The sequence below is a fragment of the Folsomia candida genome, unplaced genomic scaffold, assembly GCF_002217175.1.
Source record: "Folsomia candida strain VU population unplaced genomic scaffold, ASM221717v1 Fcan01_Sc026, whole genome shotgun sequence".
Classification (NCBI taxonomy): Eukaryota; Metazoa; Arthropoda; class Collembola; order Entomobryomorpha; family Isotomidae; genus Folsomia; species Folsomia candida.
The window spans coordinates 430606-448508 of record NW_019091218.1 but is presented as its reverse complement, the minus strand read 5'-3'; the positions used below and the strand labels follow the sequence as shown (position 1 = coordinate 448508).

At 34.5% G+C, this 17903-nt stretch overlaps 2 protein-coding genes across 2 annotated transcripts; one reads left to right on the top strand and one right to left on the bottom strand.

The window, feature by feature from the left end:
• Nucleotides 1-2015: 2015 nt before the first annotated feature.
• LOC110859525 lies at nt 2016-3874 on the bottom strand. Its single transcript, XM_022108487.2, has 8 exons — nt 3715-3874; nt 3599-3625; nt 3342-3468; nt 3157-3257; nt 2988-3074; nt 2609-2806; nt 2505-2525; nt 2016-2427 (listed from the first exon to the last, which is right to left on the bottom strand). Exons 1-8 carry the CDS (start codon nt 3766-3768, stop codon nt 2395-2397), a joined length of 648 nt encoding a protein of 215 aa, XP_021964179.1. The 5' UTR covers nt 3769-3874; the 3' UTR covers nt 2016-2394.
• A 4574-nt stretch (nt 3875-8448) lies between these two features.
• Nucleotides 8449-14418, top strand: LOC110859470 (ABC transporter G family member 23). Its single transcript, XM_035859584.1, has 15 exons — nt 8449-8714; nt 8814-8843; nt 9336-9453; nt 9623-9777; nt 9849-9919; nt 9988-10024; nt 10104-10197; nt 10623-10987; nt 11493-11739; nt 11875-12052; nt 12338-12453; nt 12669-12739; nt 13111-13373; nt 13486-13572; nt 14030-14418. Exons 1-15 carry the CDS (start codon nt 8623-8625, stop codon nt 14245-14247), a joined length of 2142 nt encoding a protein of 713 aa, XP_035715477.1. The 5' UTR covers nt 8449-8622; the 3' UTR covers nt 14248-14418.
• Nucleotides 14419-17903: the final 3485 nt, after the last annotated feature.

The window sequence follows — 17903 nt, the reverse complement described above, 5'->3', positions numbered from 1 at the left end:
ACCCATCGTACATAATTTAATGATATTTGTAATATGTAATACGTATTTCCTGTAGTTGTTGATGTCAACATTAATCCTGTCTTGATACGGTAAACGATGCAGGAGACCGTGGCACGTAGGCAAAACGTTAAAAATTGAATAGAACGGGATAGAATTGTTTGCCTGTTTGGTTTCCAGATTAAGTATTTATCTTCCACGAGTCGTCAAAATTGAGTGGAACAATCGATATATCGTTACCTATCTATTACATCGAATTAGTATGTACATAATCGTGATCGTGAAGGATTTTCCACTATCAAAAGTTCTAAAACGTTATGGCTATGGCTTTTTGAAGTTTGCTAGGCGTCTCCAAGAAATTAGATTTTTTTAAATAATTGATCTTCCAGTGTATATTGCAAAAATCAAACACTAACTGCGGTCGGTAATACGAGTTCCTCTAGTCTCTAGTCCAATCGATTATGTGTTATGGATGCTTGCGAAGCCAGTTGGAAAGTTCAAATAGCCCATATTGGAAACCAATTATTGTCACATTTTTCGTAGTCGTCTTTGCATCAATAGTTATTTCTTTACTCCATTTGTTCCGTGTCCGCAATGATGTCGTTTGCCTGTTGAATGCTTCAGAAGATGTGGAAAGGAAGTATCGCGAGAAAGGTTAGAATTTGCTCGTAGTTAAGTAATTTTCAAGGTGTCCACGAGAAAGTGTCGACATAAAGACCAAAGTCAATATTACACTTTCGTTAATTTTGGGAAATGGGCAGATCCTTATCCGTGTTGACACCTATTTAGTTCGTCTAGTAAAGGGGTTATATTTAATAATATTTGTAAGTATGCTTGCAAGTCGTACAATCTAGGTCTTCAATCTAGGTTCTGTCACAATCGTGACAGAACCAATCGGAGTTTTCTTTGGGTACCTCGTACGACCTTGTATGCCACCTGCGTTTATGACTATGGCAATATTTCCATGCTCTGCGTGGGATGCTGTTCCAAATCACTACGTGATTAATTTGATTCCAGCAATATTTGGGGCATATTTTGGTTCATTGATCTCCAGCACACCTGTATTTCTGATTATAGTTCTGCTGGTGTATCCTGTCGAACTACAGCTGCTTCTCTTAAAGGAGTTAAGATGGTAAGTATAAAGAAGGGTGTGCTATTTAGGTAGGATAGATTTAGAACGGATGGATCAATTTATATTTTACTTATGAGCTGAATTATTTAACAATTGATAAATTACTATCCATATGACATATTCGTCCAAGTAAACGAAAATTTCAGACATCTAACAAATTTTTTAGGTTTGCTGAAATTGGACAGAATCAGTGTTAAATAATTCAGAGACGATCTTCTTTTCGTTCCAATATTATCCTCCTGCCGAAACTTACATTTCATAATTTCTTCGTTCACGATTTATAATAAGAAATGGTTATTATACTAATCGTTCATTATATTTTGTCTTGTAGCAAATTGAAATCAGGAGGAGCAGGTCGTTCAGTCTTACTTCGTCACTATAGAAGATTTAAGTTGTTAAGCCGTCTGCATAAAAATGCTTGGAAAGACCCAGTTATGCCCTTTGTGATTGGGGTTATAACAGTGATTGAAAGTACCTCGCTCTATGTTCTTATCGCGTCGCACCATGAACTCACGTTGGCCGTACTGGGGTTATTTTCCATTGTGGCGATCGACTGTTTAATCGTCATTCACTGTTTCTTCAAAATTATGTCGTACCCATACACGAGATCCGTGGAGTTGGTTCAAATAGCAAGGAGAGGAATAAAAAATTGCTCCAGGTGGGAAGTGAGATTTGTGAAGTCGTGGCATCCATTGACAGTAGAGATGGGAAATAACACGTTTTTTGATAGAATGACATCCCTCACGATTTGGAAGATGAGTACGGATATTTTAATTACGTTCTTATTAATGTAGAATGAATGTTGGCTCAAAAATAGTTACAAAAGTCCTTACATTTTGTAGATGTATTTATTTTGGCGCAATATAAAATAAACAAAACTGAAAGATAACCTGCTGAATTTTTTGTCTGTATTTTTTTCGAACAATGATTACAACTTACACTGAATAGATGTAATACATATGTAGGTATTGTCCGTAGCGACTTGTTATTTATATAAAAATTACAATGTTTCCCAACATACTTATTTTAACAGAATAAATTATAATTATCATGTATCGGTGAAAGCATGTTAAAAAATCATAATTTTTGTGTAATTAAACAGTTTAGTAAGTAGTAATTTAGCTTGTATGTCCATATGAATCATGAACGCAATGTGGAAGTATTATTATGTAAATTTGCACGTTGTTGACACTGTATTTTAACAAAGAAAGAAAATTTAATAAATATTTACAGGGAATTACAAATTAAAAGGTAATGTCCATCTTTTAACGAATTCGAACATCTGAGCATCCACGGAACTATAATTTTTAAGAAATAGTTATGATTAAAAAATGTACTTCCATCCTTGAAATAAATACATATAATTCACGCATACCGTTTCTTGTGGCCCGCATCCCTAAAATATCAGTAAATACAATTACTTTAGTAAATTGCAATACATACCACTATTAAATAGCTAAAAATTAGTTTTAAACATACCGCTGCCGACGTTCCATTTCCACAATCACCCCAACCATTTCCGGCTCGATAATTCCACTGAATTATGCAGTGATCGCATCTAACGCCCGAGGGAAGTTGGAGCTTTGATCGCATCAATCCTGTCGGTCCAGCGGGAAGCTTGGTCGTTCCGGCACCAGGACCTTCCACAATTCTGAGCACGTTTTGGTTGAAACAAGCCTGCATAAGTGGGATAAATTATGAGACAATTCATAAAATCATTGGTAAGTAAAGTATCAAATATGTAAGTTTTAGAAAATAATTTGAATAGTAATAATTAAAATAGTAATAATTTGAATAATAACGTGAAGTTTCTCATTGTAACTTAATACGCAAATATATGACTGAATTTCTCACAAACCTGATTTTCTGTCTGGGGGTTAGTACAGAGACGAAATTCCATGGCACCCAAGTGGCTTGTGGTCAAGTCAACTTCAATATCGATGATCTACACGATTTAAAACATTTGTGTGTAAAAATGTTTGTGACTTTTGTCCTAAAATTTGTATTTCGCAAATTATGAATTTTACCTGGCCAGCAGAATAGTCTCCCGTGATGATGCCTTTGTAATACGTGCCCCCAATCTCGTTGGGTCGTGGGACTGACTCCGAGAATCCATCGCCACAAACGCCTGTTTCAATATTTCAATATAATATTTCTTTAGTTAATACACATTCAAAAGCTTTATCTTTATCTTATCATTGTCTTATCTTACCACAGTTGGTCCCTGGTTCATCAGCCTGGTGAGCTCCACCGCAATATAATTGATTATCGTTATAATTTGGGGGTGGATTTTGTCCAGCAAATTCTGGCACTCGCCAAATTGAGGAACGATTTGGTGGCTACGGGAATTAATAAAAAATGTAAAACCCATGAGACAGGATTTAGCAATCAAAATTGCAACAAAAAGATCTTTAAAAATTTGACAGAAATGTTTTCTTTTTATTTCGAGAAATAATTTTATTTGCTCACCTTCATGAACCTCCCATGAGCGTCGACCTGTACGTCAAAAATTTTTAATTCAAAAACCAATTCAAAATTTTGATTTAAAAATAGAATAATGCAAAAAATTTAATTTTTTTACTTACAGCGATGAGAAGGCCGCCACTGAGGACGAGGGCGAAGGCGAATAAGTGTTGCATTTTTTGGAGGATGTTTTTACTGGTGGTGGTTTGAATGTTACCGTTTTTGGAGTGAGTGTGACCATACGTTGGACTCGGTCCAGCTTTTTATGCTCGGCTCAAGTGGGATGAAGTAACGTTTGCAAATTCTGGAGTGGGCAGGTGTACACATTTTTGTGTAATTGGGAATTGAACATTGATAACAACAATCGACAAGATAACTGAAAAGTGAGTGTGAGCATTACGTGCTGGTAAGTTTGTGATGATAAGAATTCCCATCACCTAATTTGTATGATTTACAATGGTTGCATAATTTTGACAAAGTTCGTCATTACAAATATCTAAAAATCAGTATTAATCTCATATCGGTACTTTGGAAAAAATGGCAAATACTTATAAGTAACTATTTGCAGGCAAAGTTTCTGAGAAAAATTACACTCATGTCATGCATAGGTCTGGTGAGCTGTCAAACTGATAATTGTGTAACGCAGTCATCAATCAATTCACTCTTGAAATAATTTCCCAAGATTATTTAACACGCCTGAATTACTCGATTATGATATGTAACAGCACGAGGCATTTCAGATAAGCTTAATTAACAAATACTGTCATCCATCAATCAAAAATTATTTATTGCGCTGTACACAATTACATAAATTCCATCATTGTGGTACAGCGTTACAAGCATAATTTGTCAATTAATTTGCATGCTCGATGAGCGTGATGGAGATACACACATACATACATAAGTGGTACATATTTAGTTACCATGCATCATGGTCATGTTAAGCTGCTAAAAATGTGATAAAATCACATATGTACTCCGGACTCGTGTTGATTTGGTAGTGGCTTTCTACCAGCTGGGTAGTAATTTATTTCTCAGTGGTAAATTTTTAATTAGCACAATATTATTAAGTAAACGATCAGGCCTGGTATTACCAATGCCCATAATAATGTAAGAGTTTAAATCAACCTGTCAAGTTTCGAAAATTAATATTTTTTATTTAATATAATTTATCTATATTTATTTAATTTAATATATTTAATATTTTATTAATATTTTTTATTGATTTGCGATACGTTGGCAGGTGACTGGAAATGGTAACAAATATGATATCATTAGAGGAAATAAATATGTATTAAATACAGCAAGAAATTGCATGCACAGGAACAATTTCAACAACTTAATTATAATTAAATATTATAATTAAGTAGTTCATTTCATAATTGCACTTGTACTACACACATACATATGTATTTGTACTTGAAATTAAGTTTTAAAATGGTCAAGCTAATAATTATAAATGTGCATCATGATGATTAACAAATGGATGCATGCCGACGAATTTGAGCATCATTATTATTTTGTCCCGAAGATAGAACTTTGAGTAATAAAAAATGGACAGTTTTCACAACGATTTTTTAATTACTCGAACATTTAGAAAAATTTATTACTCCGATATCATTTCCATTTCCATGATTTTCGTGCATGGTTGTGCATTTTTGTGCACTTTTCCGGATGTTTGATGGGTACAGCTATTACATGTAAATGTATGCGTTTATAAACATTTTTGAGCACAATAAAATTTGGTGCCTTTGTTTTTAATTAGCAAACACAGTTTTCTAGAATCACCACAACTGAAATTGTCTAATAGAAGGCTTTATTTACCCAATACGTACTTATGTACATATGCAAATTATCTTGTCAATACGAAAGATTGTCAAGATAACAAAAATTGGGTTTTGTTATACCTGATAAAAGATGCATTATTTAAAACAGAGGCATTGAAAGGATCGTGCGCGTAGAGTGTCATGGTTTATTTTAGAAGAATTATCACATGTAGGATTTATTTATATTGCATATATACTAAAAATCGTTAAGAAGAAGTATTTACGACACCTGTACGAAAAAAATGTAATCCTCAAAATTTCCGAAAAAAATAAAAGTAAAAGTAAAAGAAATACAAGAAAGTAAAAGCAAAGTAAAAAAATATCGCTCATATCGTTGAAATAAATACTTATGTAAAAAATATTTTTATTTTTGAAAAAATATACAAAATACCTATGTACATACATACGTATTTTCTTAACCAACTAATAAGTATGAATATATAATTAGTAAATATTAATTACCAATGTCTGAAACTGTAGAAATAGATATGTCCAAAAATATTTTAAAATTTCAAATCTATACAAACAGTAAGAAACAAATCGAAAAAGTTTGGCCGTCTATCGACATAAAATGAAAATAAATACAAAAAGAATATTATGTATTGAAAAATAGCATGCAAGTAAAGGGTGTAAAATCCATGACATGCTTCATGCGCAGACCAGCCGTGCAAAATGACCCACTACATACCCGAACTTAAAAGTTGAATGGCTCAGTTGTTTAATTAGTGCAATTAGGATATTAATTCGTTGGCAGTTTTGCAACCAGTAGCGGATTGACGAAGTGTTTACCTACATATGTGCATACCTCGAGCAGGTCAGGATCTTATTTTTGCGGGGAATCCCTACACAATGAGATAAATATGTATTATGAGAATGATTGACTGGCATGTGTATAATTAGCATCTTGAACTGAACTAACCTACCTCATCGAAATGAAAATTGGTCTCTAAAGACGAAAAGAAGGCAACATTTTAGGTAAGAGTATGCACTTGTGATTACATACGTCACGTGGTAATCAAGTTATTATTAAAATAAGATGGACACCCTCTTAAAAATAATGTTGCCTTTTTGAAAAGTAAATGCAGCCTGGTTTTTATGTTAACATATCTATTTTGTAGTGTCGATTTTTTAATACAATTTCTGGTAAAATTTTCATAATTTCCAATAAAAGAATAATATTTATTTTAACCTGTTTTCAAGCTTTGAGTTTTTTAGAGAAACATAAAAATTCACTTTTTAAGATTGGTCAGTACAGGGAAAATTTCATAACTTGAAAATCAAAGTATTAAAAAAATGAATTTTTTGCCTTCGAATTTCCACAAATTATCAAAGAAATGCGCTTATTTTTTTACTTTTTGCATGAGTGTGTGCACTGCAAAAATTACACTGGCACCATAATTTCTTGAAAATAAGCGTATTTAGTATTTACTTGATAATTTGAGGAAAACTAATAAAGTATTTTTAAGAGTGTATCATATTTTAGCAAAAGCTAATGAACAGATACATACATACGCAGTTTGCATGGCTTATTTGAGTTGCGAAATGTGTCATAAATTCCCTACCCCGGTGGAGAAAATTTACATACTAATTATTGAAAACTTAGTGACTTAATCCATAGCTTTAAAATTATTATAATTAAAAGTGTTAGATAAAACAATTTATGCACAGGGAATGACTTGGTAGCGAAAATGTGTGGTCATGGGCGGAATTACTATGTATCACAGATGTGACATGATTCGATTAAGGTATGCCTCAAATAAATACGTACTGATGACCAAATATTATTATATTATGGGAATCTCCATGAATTACCTCGTCGAAAAAGTGAGCTTTAAAACCATCTATTATCCTATCCTTTCGGATATAGGTTGTCTGTGTCAAGAGTCATATTCGTCGTAATGGTCATAAATATATTTAATTTTAGATTTGACCATACAACTTGTTAAATTCCAATGTGACCAACAAGCATGACGGATAAATTGGATATTTATAAGAATTTAAACTTGTCAGATTTGTCAAATGTTTTAAAACTCTGACAAATATGTCAATTCGTCAATGACATGTCATGACCGAACAATGTTAAGCTTAAAACGAGTATCAAAGATATCAGTACCCAAACTACCCATCAACTTTTAAATTACGTAGTGTATGGATGTTCCCCATTTGAAAGTTACCTCAAAACATTCCAGGCTTGTTAAGTACATACATAAGTACATAAACGAAGCAGAAGTATAAATAGGTGGTTCTGAGACGTTTCTAAATTGGGAAATGGACAGCTTAGGTATGTATTTCCGATTTCAACCAATCCGAATTCGACACGGCATCGAGTTCATAAGAACATTTACCAACCTGATTGAATTGTGTAAATACTCAATAAAAGTTTGAACACAAAACGTAGCAAAGGGGAGAAACACATACATATGCATCGCGGTGCGTCATCTTCGGCTAAACATTTTTTGATCGTTTAGAACGGTCGAAACTAAAATTTCGACAATTTGAACCTTTGACCTCAACTCCAAGATTATGTGGTCAATTTCTGCAATTTCCGCCCCAAAACTAAATTTTGGAAACGCTTGACCTCTGGCCTCATAACCGTGGCGCCGCTTACGATTTTACAACCTGCATATTAGGATTATCATCGAAGTTCGATGATCGAACTGAACTTCTAATAAAAAATAGAAACATGACGGTTAAAACCGTATCTCGAATTCCGCATTTACTCCAAAGTTATCATGGATACAAAACTGGCACACGGACGGACCATACATTCCCATGAAGTGATTTACTCCCCATAATATGTAATTATCATTATCCACAAATATATAGCATTTACATAATCGAGACGATTACTTAACTGCAGGATTTCATGGACTTATCCAACCGGTCCTCCTCAACTGGTCCATATACATAAAGCTCGTTTCATCACTGGTAAAATTGACATAATGAGACGAGCGTCATAGATGAGTTTTGGGCGTTCCGGATTAAGAATAATTGCTAAAATGCAACAATTTCTCCAGTCTCGATCTCAGTGATAATTTGCACCTTCAACCGATAACAAGAAGTTCCCATAACATATGTCGAAGTGAGGAAAAATTTTCTGTCTAAATCTGGAATTGAACAAAACTTTAAAAATTTGGAAACGAAGCCAGCGTGAAGTTGTTCAAATTTTGTGAATAGGATACATTTAATTCAAGCAATTTTATTATGGCATTGCGAGTAATTAATGGGACGAAGTCGTACTTTAAAGGAGCCTACATTCTGAAAGATCTCAATATGAGTGTTGATCGGGGTGAAATGTAAATTTGATACTTTTAAGAAATTAAAATTTCTTAAAATGTTTTCAAAATTTTTAACAGTAAAAAATTGTTAATATAATATGTGGTTAATTTATTTAGTTACGGACTTCTTGGTGCGAGTGGGTGCGGGTGAGTTATTTAAGTTTTAAGTCTATAATACGTTTTTGAGATATTTTAGCAAATTTATGCATACATGTTCAAAGAATATTTATTCATTCAAAGCCTTCAAAAATATTCATTCCTTATTTGTAAAAAAATATTCATTAATTATTCAACATTCATTCATTATTCACCATTCCATCATTATTCATTTTATTCAAAATTCGCAGTATTAGATGAATTTCTCAACTTTCCCTATGTATGTATTAAGCATTGAGTAAAAAATGAATAATGAAAAAATATTCATTCACACGAGTTGAATAGAGATTCATCAAACATTCATTTATTCAAAAATCAGAATATAATATTCATTAAATATTCATCCAATTTTTTAATATTGAATGAATAGTTTATTCAATTATCATTAAATAAGTGAATGTGAACAGATATGAATCTATGTAAGCACAAATTATTCAAATTTTTAGTGCCAATATTTTAAATGTAAAAGTATGATTTTTTTAGAAAGACGACACTTCTCTCTTGCGTCGTGGGCTTGCGACGGCTCGACAGCGGCGACCTTATCGTCTTCGGACATGAGAGGAACGGTCATCTCGGTCACTTGTGCGGCTACATGCCGCAAGTAAGGAATTTTCTGAAATTTGGCAAATATAAATAAAAAAATTTACAAAGTTACAAAAAATATCTCAGACGAAATTTATTACAAAACCATTTTGAAATTTATCTAGAAACTCAAACCTTTAGAAAAATTAGGTATGACATTTGCAAAATTTATGAACATTTTATTATAGGACATTTCTCTCCTGAACGTGTTAACAATTGAGGAAGTGCTGCATCACTATGGACTCATTTATGGCATGTCGGGAAAAGCGATACAAAAGAAGATAGATTTCCTCACCGGCTTCCTCGACTTGCCAGAAAGGTCGAGACAAATTCAGCATTTGAGGTGCATAAATTTAAATCAGAATCAGTTTATTGGCAGGAAATTTGTGATTCAGAATATAAATTTATGTACAGTGGGGGTCAGGCGCGCAGGGTGTCCTTGGCCGTCGTTATGATCCACAATCCCGCCCTTCTCGTCCTCGACGGTAATAATTTAAGAAAACGTATAATTAAGATTAAAATGATGTAATTTACTGATGACCCCATTTTTTAGAACCTACGGTAGGCCTGGATCCTCTGTTACGACAAAGGTATGAAATTCACGGAATGTTTTTTTGCAAATAACTAATCAAATATGTATAACTATCTAAATATGAATTAAACTTTCAGAATTTGGGAACATTTATTGGAAATTTCACGCACGCGAAGGACAACGATTATAATTTCTACACATTACATCGAGGAGTGCAAGCGGTGTGATAAGGTTGGTAAAATTAAATTATTGATTAAAACTTTTTTGTAAATTGTAATTTATTTTTTCGAGATTTTCTAAATTAAGAAGGAACATAATTGGTTTTCATGACCACTACGAGTAAAATAAATTTATACTTCTTAATGTTCCTAATCTAGATTAGGTAAACACTTATTTCGAAATTTTGTTCAAATTTTTATATCAAGTATTTGATACGTAAAATTTTACTTACTACCGAGCAAAACTTTGCAAAGCCGATATTTTCTGCAATATTCTACAGACAACATTTAGATCGAAGGATTTGTGCAAAAAACTAGTTAAGAATTGGAATATAGCCAATAAATTTCCCAAGAAATATTGTACTTGAAATTGAAAGAAAGAGATATCTATGTATGACTTCTAAAATTGCAATTGGACTTTTTCCCTTGTTTCGTAAGGTCGGGTTTATGCGGGGCGGTCAACTTCTCGCGGAGGACTGTCCTTCCGCCCTGCTCAAAATGTTTGGTGCCACCACCCTCGAGGAAGTGGCGCTGCACCTTTGCCGTCTCCACGAGGCCCGTCCCTCCATCAGTGAGGCCACCAAGGAGGCCTTCGTCAGGGGAAAATCGTTCTCCACGGGGGACAAGAAGGAGGTTTCTGAGGACGAGGAGTCAGGCGTCGTGAAGGCGAAAACGTACCGCAGGTTGTCCATCACCCTGCAGGACAACGTCGTCCTCTCCCCCGTCAATGTGGAGACGGACCACACATCAGTCGTGTACGCCCTCGTGCTCAAAGCGTGGCGGAGGAGAAAACGTGACTGGAGGTATGTATAAAAACTAATTTCAGAATGTATTTATACTCTTCATAAAATAATGTTCAATTCTGAAAATATAATGCAATCTGAAATTTTAATGAAGTTAAATATACATACTTACTAGATCTGTTTTGAGAGACTTCGAATTGATTAAGAGTAAGATTTTCTATGGCTTTAGCATAGTTTACTTAATTTAGAACTCAGACCTCACACCTATTTAATCATTAAGTTGAATTAAGACACCTTATCATTAAGTGTGCATCATTAATAACGGATCCTTAAGGTCGGTCATGACGGAATAAATTTTAAGGGTTCAGATTTGTCGTTGTTTTGGCGGAAAATTTTCTCCAAATTGGTATGAACTCCATAATAGCACATGTCATTCATAAGTTTTTTAACTACATCCAGACGAAAAAAAACGTCTTTTTAAAAAAAATCTTAAATTACGTTATTTTTTAAGAAACTTAAACGGAAAACATGTGCATGTGTTTTTAATAAATTGCACTTTATCTAGGCTCGTGTTTACTGAACTGTTAATGCCCGTCGTTATCCTGATCGTGTTGCAAAACGTGGTTGGTCTGGAGCCGAGAAATATGGGCGTTTCGTTAGTCACGGGAAACCCAAATATAACAAATAACGCACAACTAGAGAAATACTGTGAAGAACGAGACGTACACAGAAGAAATGTTTCGAACCAATGTTTAGAAAATTTGGGAATCTGTGATTTCCTCAGAAATTTCAAACCTCACGAGTTTGACTGGGTAATGAGAACAATTTTTAATCGATTTTTTGTAATGACTTAAACCATGTTTGACTCTGCAGTGTGTTCTATGTAAATACCGAGAAATAAATAACTGCATGAAAACAGCAGATTTCTAAAAGCTAAAATGTTTCAGTTGACGACACTTTCTTGGGAAAATGGTTTGAATCACATTCGCGACGGGAGGGCAATTGCCGTGGTGGCGTTCCCGCATAACTACACGAACCACATGAAGAACAGGATACTCGAGAAAAATTTCGCTTCGAACGAAACCATTGAGGGTACCACGATCTCGATTGCGATGGACGAGTCGAGTAAGCATTTTTGCAGAGAAGTTAATAAATTTGACATTAAATTTCAATAGTTGTGAATGTAAATTTGCACCCTAAATAACTTGGGGACAAATCGTCACCCACGGATATAATATCGCCAGGGTACGCGACGTGGGGTTTCCGGTAACAAAACGCTTCCAGAACCGGTATCAAAAAATTGGGGGATATGGTTTGTACATAAATTGACATACTACCTCCGTGGGTGACGATTTATCCCCGAGTATGCATACGAGAATTATGAAGATTTACTTATTCCTTTTTTTCTAGCTGTTATAACCACCGCCTGGGTAAAGCAACTAATTGTGACGAACTACTTGAAATACGTTACCGCCATGGCTACCGCATGTGGCGGAAGTGAAGAGTCGGTCCAACCACCGCTCCACGTGAGTAAAAATTCCAGGCCGTAACTGCACAGGTCATACAATGTCCTGTTTCTCATGGACGGACATACTTAAAAAATATTAAGAAATCTAAATGAACACAAAATACAGTTAGTCAATCGATAAAGGGACAAATGACACGCTCATTCTACCCACTAAACGACGATATGCTAGAATGACGATAAATTTGTGATACCCGATTCTTGTTTGTTTTATAGTTCAACGCGATCTATGGAAGTATGGGGATTGAGAGCGTTATACGATTTTTCGAGCCGGCTTTGCTAGTTATGTGAGTTATGTAAATTTGTGAATATCCCTAATACAATTTTATCTCCAATGAATTTATCAAGGGTGGTGATTTAATTCTCTTGTAAAAATGCGATTGATATGCAAAGATTTGCATATCAAACTTCGAGATATTTTCTTTTTACTAGAGATACGTTGCTATGTAAATTTGTCTTTTCGCAATTTGTACTGATTAATCATAGCTTTAACTCTATTATTCTGACCTTGTGAAAATTTTCGAAAATTTGTGTCGAATTCCTATTAAACCATTGGATGAATTAATTAAATCAGCACCCTTTAAGATCTCCATGATCAAAGGAAATCCAGCTTTGAATGAGTTATCATCAAATATTGAATATTTGTATGTTTCTTCAGGGTGATGATGTTCCTATCGCAGTCGACGGGCTTGGGATGGATTGTGGATCGCATGGAAGGATTGGAAGATCGGGATTATGCGGCCGGCGTGACGTTGGGACATCGTATCGTTGCCTCCGTGGTTATTGACTCAATCAAGATTGTCATTCAGGGGAGCATTTTCGTAGTTTTGTTAACTGCCGTGTACGAGATGCAGGTCAAAGGGTCGTGGGTACTCATGGTAGCGCTCATTTTCATAGCGTCCTTCGAAGGAGTGGCGATCGGTAAGTAAATACATAAATGTCGTTTTTTACCTTCTGATTTAAGTTTATTGATACCAACTTTTATAACTGGAACTGTTACAAACTAATATTTTTTATTGATTTTTTTTGCCAGGTTGGATGATTGGAACGTTACGGGATAAAGCGCTGGAAGCCATAATTCTGGTTCTTTTTATCGTCATTACGCAGGGTGCAGCTACAGGTGGGTATATTCATTGAGATACAATTCACCACGATCTATCTAGTACCAACTCGCGGATTTTCCGGCATCATTCTAGTTCTGAAAATTTGGTGCAAGTTTTCAAAACTATTGTTCCACTTATAAATGTATTTACCCTTTCGAAAAGGTAGTGCATCAGTAAATAAATTAATTTAAAATTATGTAAACTATTAAATGCAGAATAATGTATACAAACTTTAGAAAGTGTACTCGTGGAATATTTCCTCCTGATTTAATGTAGTTTACTTAATTTAAAATTTACAAATGTATTTACTTTATAGAGGGATAACATTATTTTTAAGTGTGTATGAACACCAGTAAAGTAATAAGTTATTTTCGTGATAAGTCACGTGATTGGACACTACAATAGAAAAATGGAGCGTTAATACCGCTACTTTCTTTGGCAAGAATTATATTAATCGTGTTTCCAATTTTGCAGGAATGTTTTTCAACTTGGAGTGGGCGCCGGAATATTATCGCAACTATTTCAGCCACTGGCTACCCGCTACCTATCCGAACGAAGCGCTGCGTTCCATCATTTCAAGGGGGTGGGGTTTGGAGAACTTTTATGTAACGAGAGGTTTCTTAATGGGTCTGGGATGGACGTTGGTCTCCGTTTTGATCGTGCTACTGGCAGAAAGTCGGAAACATAAGTAATGAAGCGGGGTTAATTTTTAATTGGCTGGAATTTGTTTATAGATATGAACTGCACTCTAAGAAACCCGGTAATAAAGTTATAACCAGGCGGAGTATCTATATGACTCTACCGCATGGCGATTAATTTATTATTGAGTGGTAGCCATTTTGTTACCAAACCGGTAATAACCCCGGTCGCCAAATTTGAAAATATTACCAGTTGGTAACTAATTTTCCACCATTCAATAATAAATTAATTACCATGCGGTAGAGTCACATAGATACTCCGCCTGGTAATAACTTTATTACCGGATTTCTTAGAGTGTGGGTGTAAGCCCAACCGTGTTTTAAATTAATAAGGCGATGACGCTAGAGGTCTCGCTCCAAGTTTATGATGGAATCCGTAAGCGAGAATTTACATTTCTCATAAAATTGTTCACTGACAAAACTTTAAATTCTCACTTACGGATTCAGTCATGATTTCTTTCAAACTGAATGTTTTGAAAAATTCTTACACACGTGCTAAATTATTTATGTAAATAAGATTGTGGGGTCAGACCACAATCTAGACCTCAAGCGTTGTCTCTTTGTAAATAACAAATAGAAATATTTCCCTTATTTTTAAGAAGTCTAAAAAAATAATGAGTCAACTATCTGGTGTCACAATTGTGCAAAAAGGTTTAGGATGACGCTTTGAAAATCCTTGTGCGTACTGATTTTAATTTCAGAGTTAAAATAATATTAATTTGAATAAATTTAAATAATTTGTGTAAATCTATGTACATATGTACTCTTTACTTCAACTTGGCAATGTTTAACTAAACTTTAATAAAAATAACTAAGGGGAGGTTCATAAACTTGATAACGTAAAGAAGGGCAATGGTGGTTAGGGTTGTGTTATTTATGTTATGTATGTGGCGCAGGCCCCGATTTAGGGGCGGGCAACCCGGGCAGCTGCCCGGGGCGCCGGCAGGCGCCCGGGTTTACACTAGATATTATTGAATTTTCCTGTTGTAAACTTTGAAAATATTTTCTTGGGGTTTTTATGTTTATCAAGTTTAGACAACTCATTGCGACAGTTCTGATGTATTGATGCACCAAATTGTTGTGTTAACCTCTACTTTGCTCAACATGTAAATTCTCTTAAACTTAAATTTAAAATGATATGCCTGGCAATGCATTTATGTTGAGTTTACGCTGGGGAGCAAAATAAATTGTATGATATAACAACTGTTCCATCTCGCATTGGTTACGTAGCATCTGGAGAGTTCAGAAAGATTGTGGTTTTATATATATCATTCCAATTTTTGAGAAATGTCAAAGAGGACTCACTATGCAGGTCTTTCACAGGTAAACATTGAATCTCCATCCGACTAATTTGGTATTGTTCACCACAGAAAATAAGCATTTTGCATTTTTCATAATGCGCTACTTTGAGCAAATTGTAAACTGTATGTTTTCCAACCGAAACCTCGGTTTTTAAAATTTTCGAATTTTAGCGCGAATCCAAAAATTCGGAAACATGCTTCACCAGAATGACTTACCTGGCTTATGAAAAAATCAGTTATCTCCTAATTTGAAGTTCAGAATACTTTGTCAGTATTTTAAATTGATTAAAATTATAAAGTTCAATTTTCAAAAAATATTGCATGTGGATTTTTTTATAAATGAAGTAAGGAAATCTGAAGAGACATGTTTTCAAACTTTTGGATTAGATTAACTAAAATTAGAAAATTTACAGAATTTTAAAAAACCGAGGTTCCGGCTGGAAAACAACTTACCACCTTATCAAAAATGCAAAATTCAAAAAACACGGGGACGATTTTATTTTTTTGGTGAACAAAATAAAATTGGGCTTATGGTGATCCGGGTTTTGCACGTAAATGATCCTCATTGAGTCGGTAAATGAAGGCATATTTCCAATTCCGGCGTGGGTTTGTCCCCAATTTTTACAATACTCACCAATAAATATGTAAAAGAAGTTCTTTTAAACAACTTACTATCTAAAAAGGTAAAATTTAATGTCACTTGTTTAAACGCTATCTAGATCAATGTAGTAAAATTTCTGAAGTTTTAAATTTTCAAAATTTAGACTAACAATTTTGAAGCGCTAAAACTTCTTGTTACCGACTCATATTTTTTTCCAATTTTTGGAATTTAGATTTAATAAATTTCGTTGTATTGCTAATTACATTTCCCAAAATTGAAAGGACATTATATCTGTAAAAATATTTACAAAAACGTCATGAATACAGAAGCCTATGTAAATTTACGATTTTTTCCGTTAGACATTAAAATAAAGTTTTATACGTCCAAAACGACGCTGAATCATTCTTGACCAAAATTTACACCAAATCTTAAAATGGCGCCAAAGGTTAAAAGGTTCAATTGTGATTAACAAAAAGCGAACCACACCTCCGAAATAGTGCAACACACCGCGAACCACACCAGCAAAAATCTAAAACCCGGCGAACCATACCGCGAACTACACCCGGTGTGGTTCGGTGCGCAATTTTCCGAACCTGTGGTGCGCCCATGCAGAAACTAGCCAATGTGCCAAAATCAGGATTAAAAAAATTTACAAAAAATTTGCACATTTTGGCATGTATCTCGAAAATTTGCTAAGCCCGACCCCAATATTATCTGTATTACGTAATATAGGTCTGATCAATATACTATGTCCAGAAAGTAACTTAACAGTTTTAAACTTCGTGTAATATTAAAACTACTTTGCATAACCCAAAGTGCAAAATTTATTCACGATCCTTAAGGCTTCCACCTGTTAATAATGCCTCTCATTGTCTGTCTGACCCTTTTGTATCTAATTTAGCCAATTATTTTGGAATTATGAACCAAACGATTTTTTTCCACTTTTTCCTCCACAGCTTTAAAAATTTCCCTTGAATTACTTTGAAACCTTTCACATTTTTTGGCTCCTCACGTCGACTAGTGTATTGTTATTTGCATGCAAACCAAAACTTTCCAATCCCGCGAGGTTGGGAGACATTTAGTGGCTTAATTTGTTTGGGAGCATTTTCAATGTTTTTTCCTACAAGTAGTTGGTCACAATTTTGCAATCTGACACGTTGATAAGTCCGGTCAAAATAAGACATGTTCTTTTTTTCTGATGCTTATGTATGTAGGGTAATAACGTTGTTTTTACAAACTCCTGCAGGGACACGTTGTGGTCATAGACACACTTGATTTATGGGGTTCCAAAATATCCCCAAACTCATCCATGGCTTGAAAAATTAGTCATTTTTGGGGGATTTTGTTATTTTCTATAATTTCGGTTCATCACCCACTTCATTATGATCTCGGGGATGGAAAAAGTTGCCTCCTGGAAATTGAGATGGGTTAAATGTAACCCGGTTCCATCGTCAATGACCAGTAATTTCTCCAAGCATTTTTCATGCACTTTTCGCAAACCAGTTTTTGTTCATTTCTCTTGATCCTCGACATAATTTGGAAATTTCTTGTTTGTGTGAGCAGTGAAGCCTGGTTTATGGGCTTCAATTTGGAACACGGTAGAACGATCCATTTCCATCTATTAATCATAATTGCTAAGGAATATGGGAAAATGCATATTGAAATTAATGCAAACGCAACATATCTCTTTGAGGGAGGATTTGATGGGGGTGTGGCCATCAGTGTATTTCAATCTTCAGCAGCCTCCC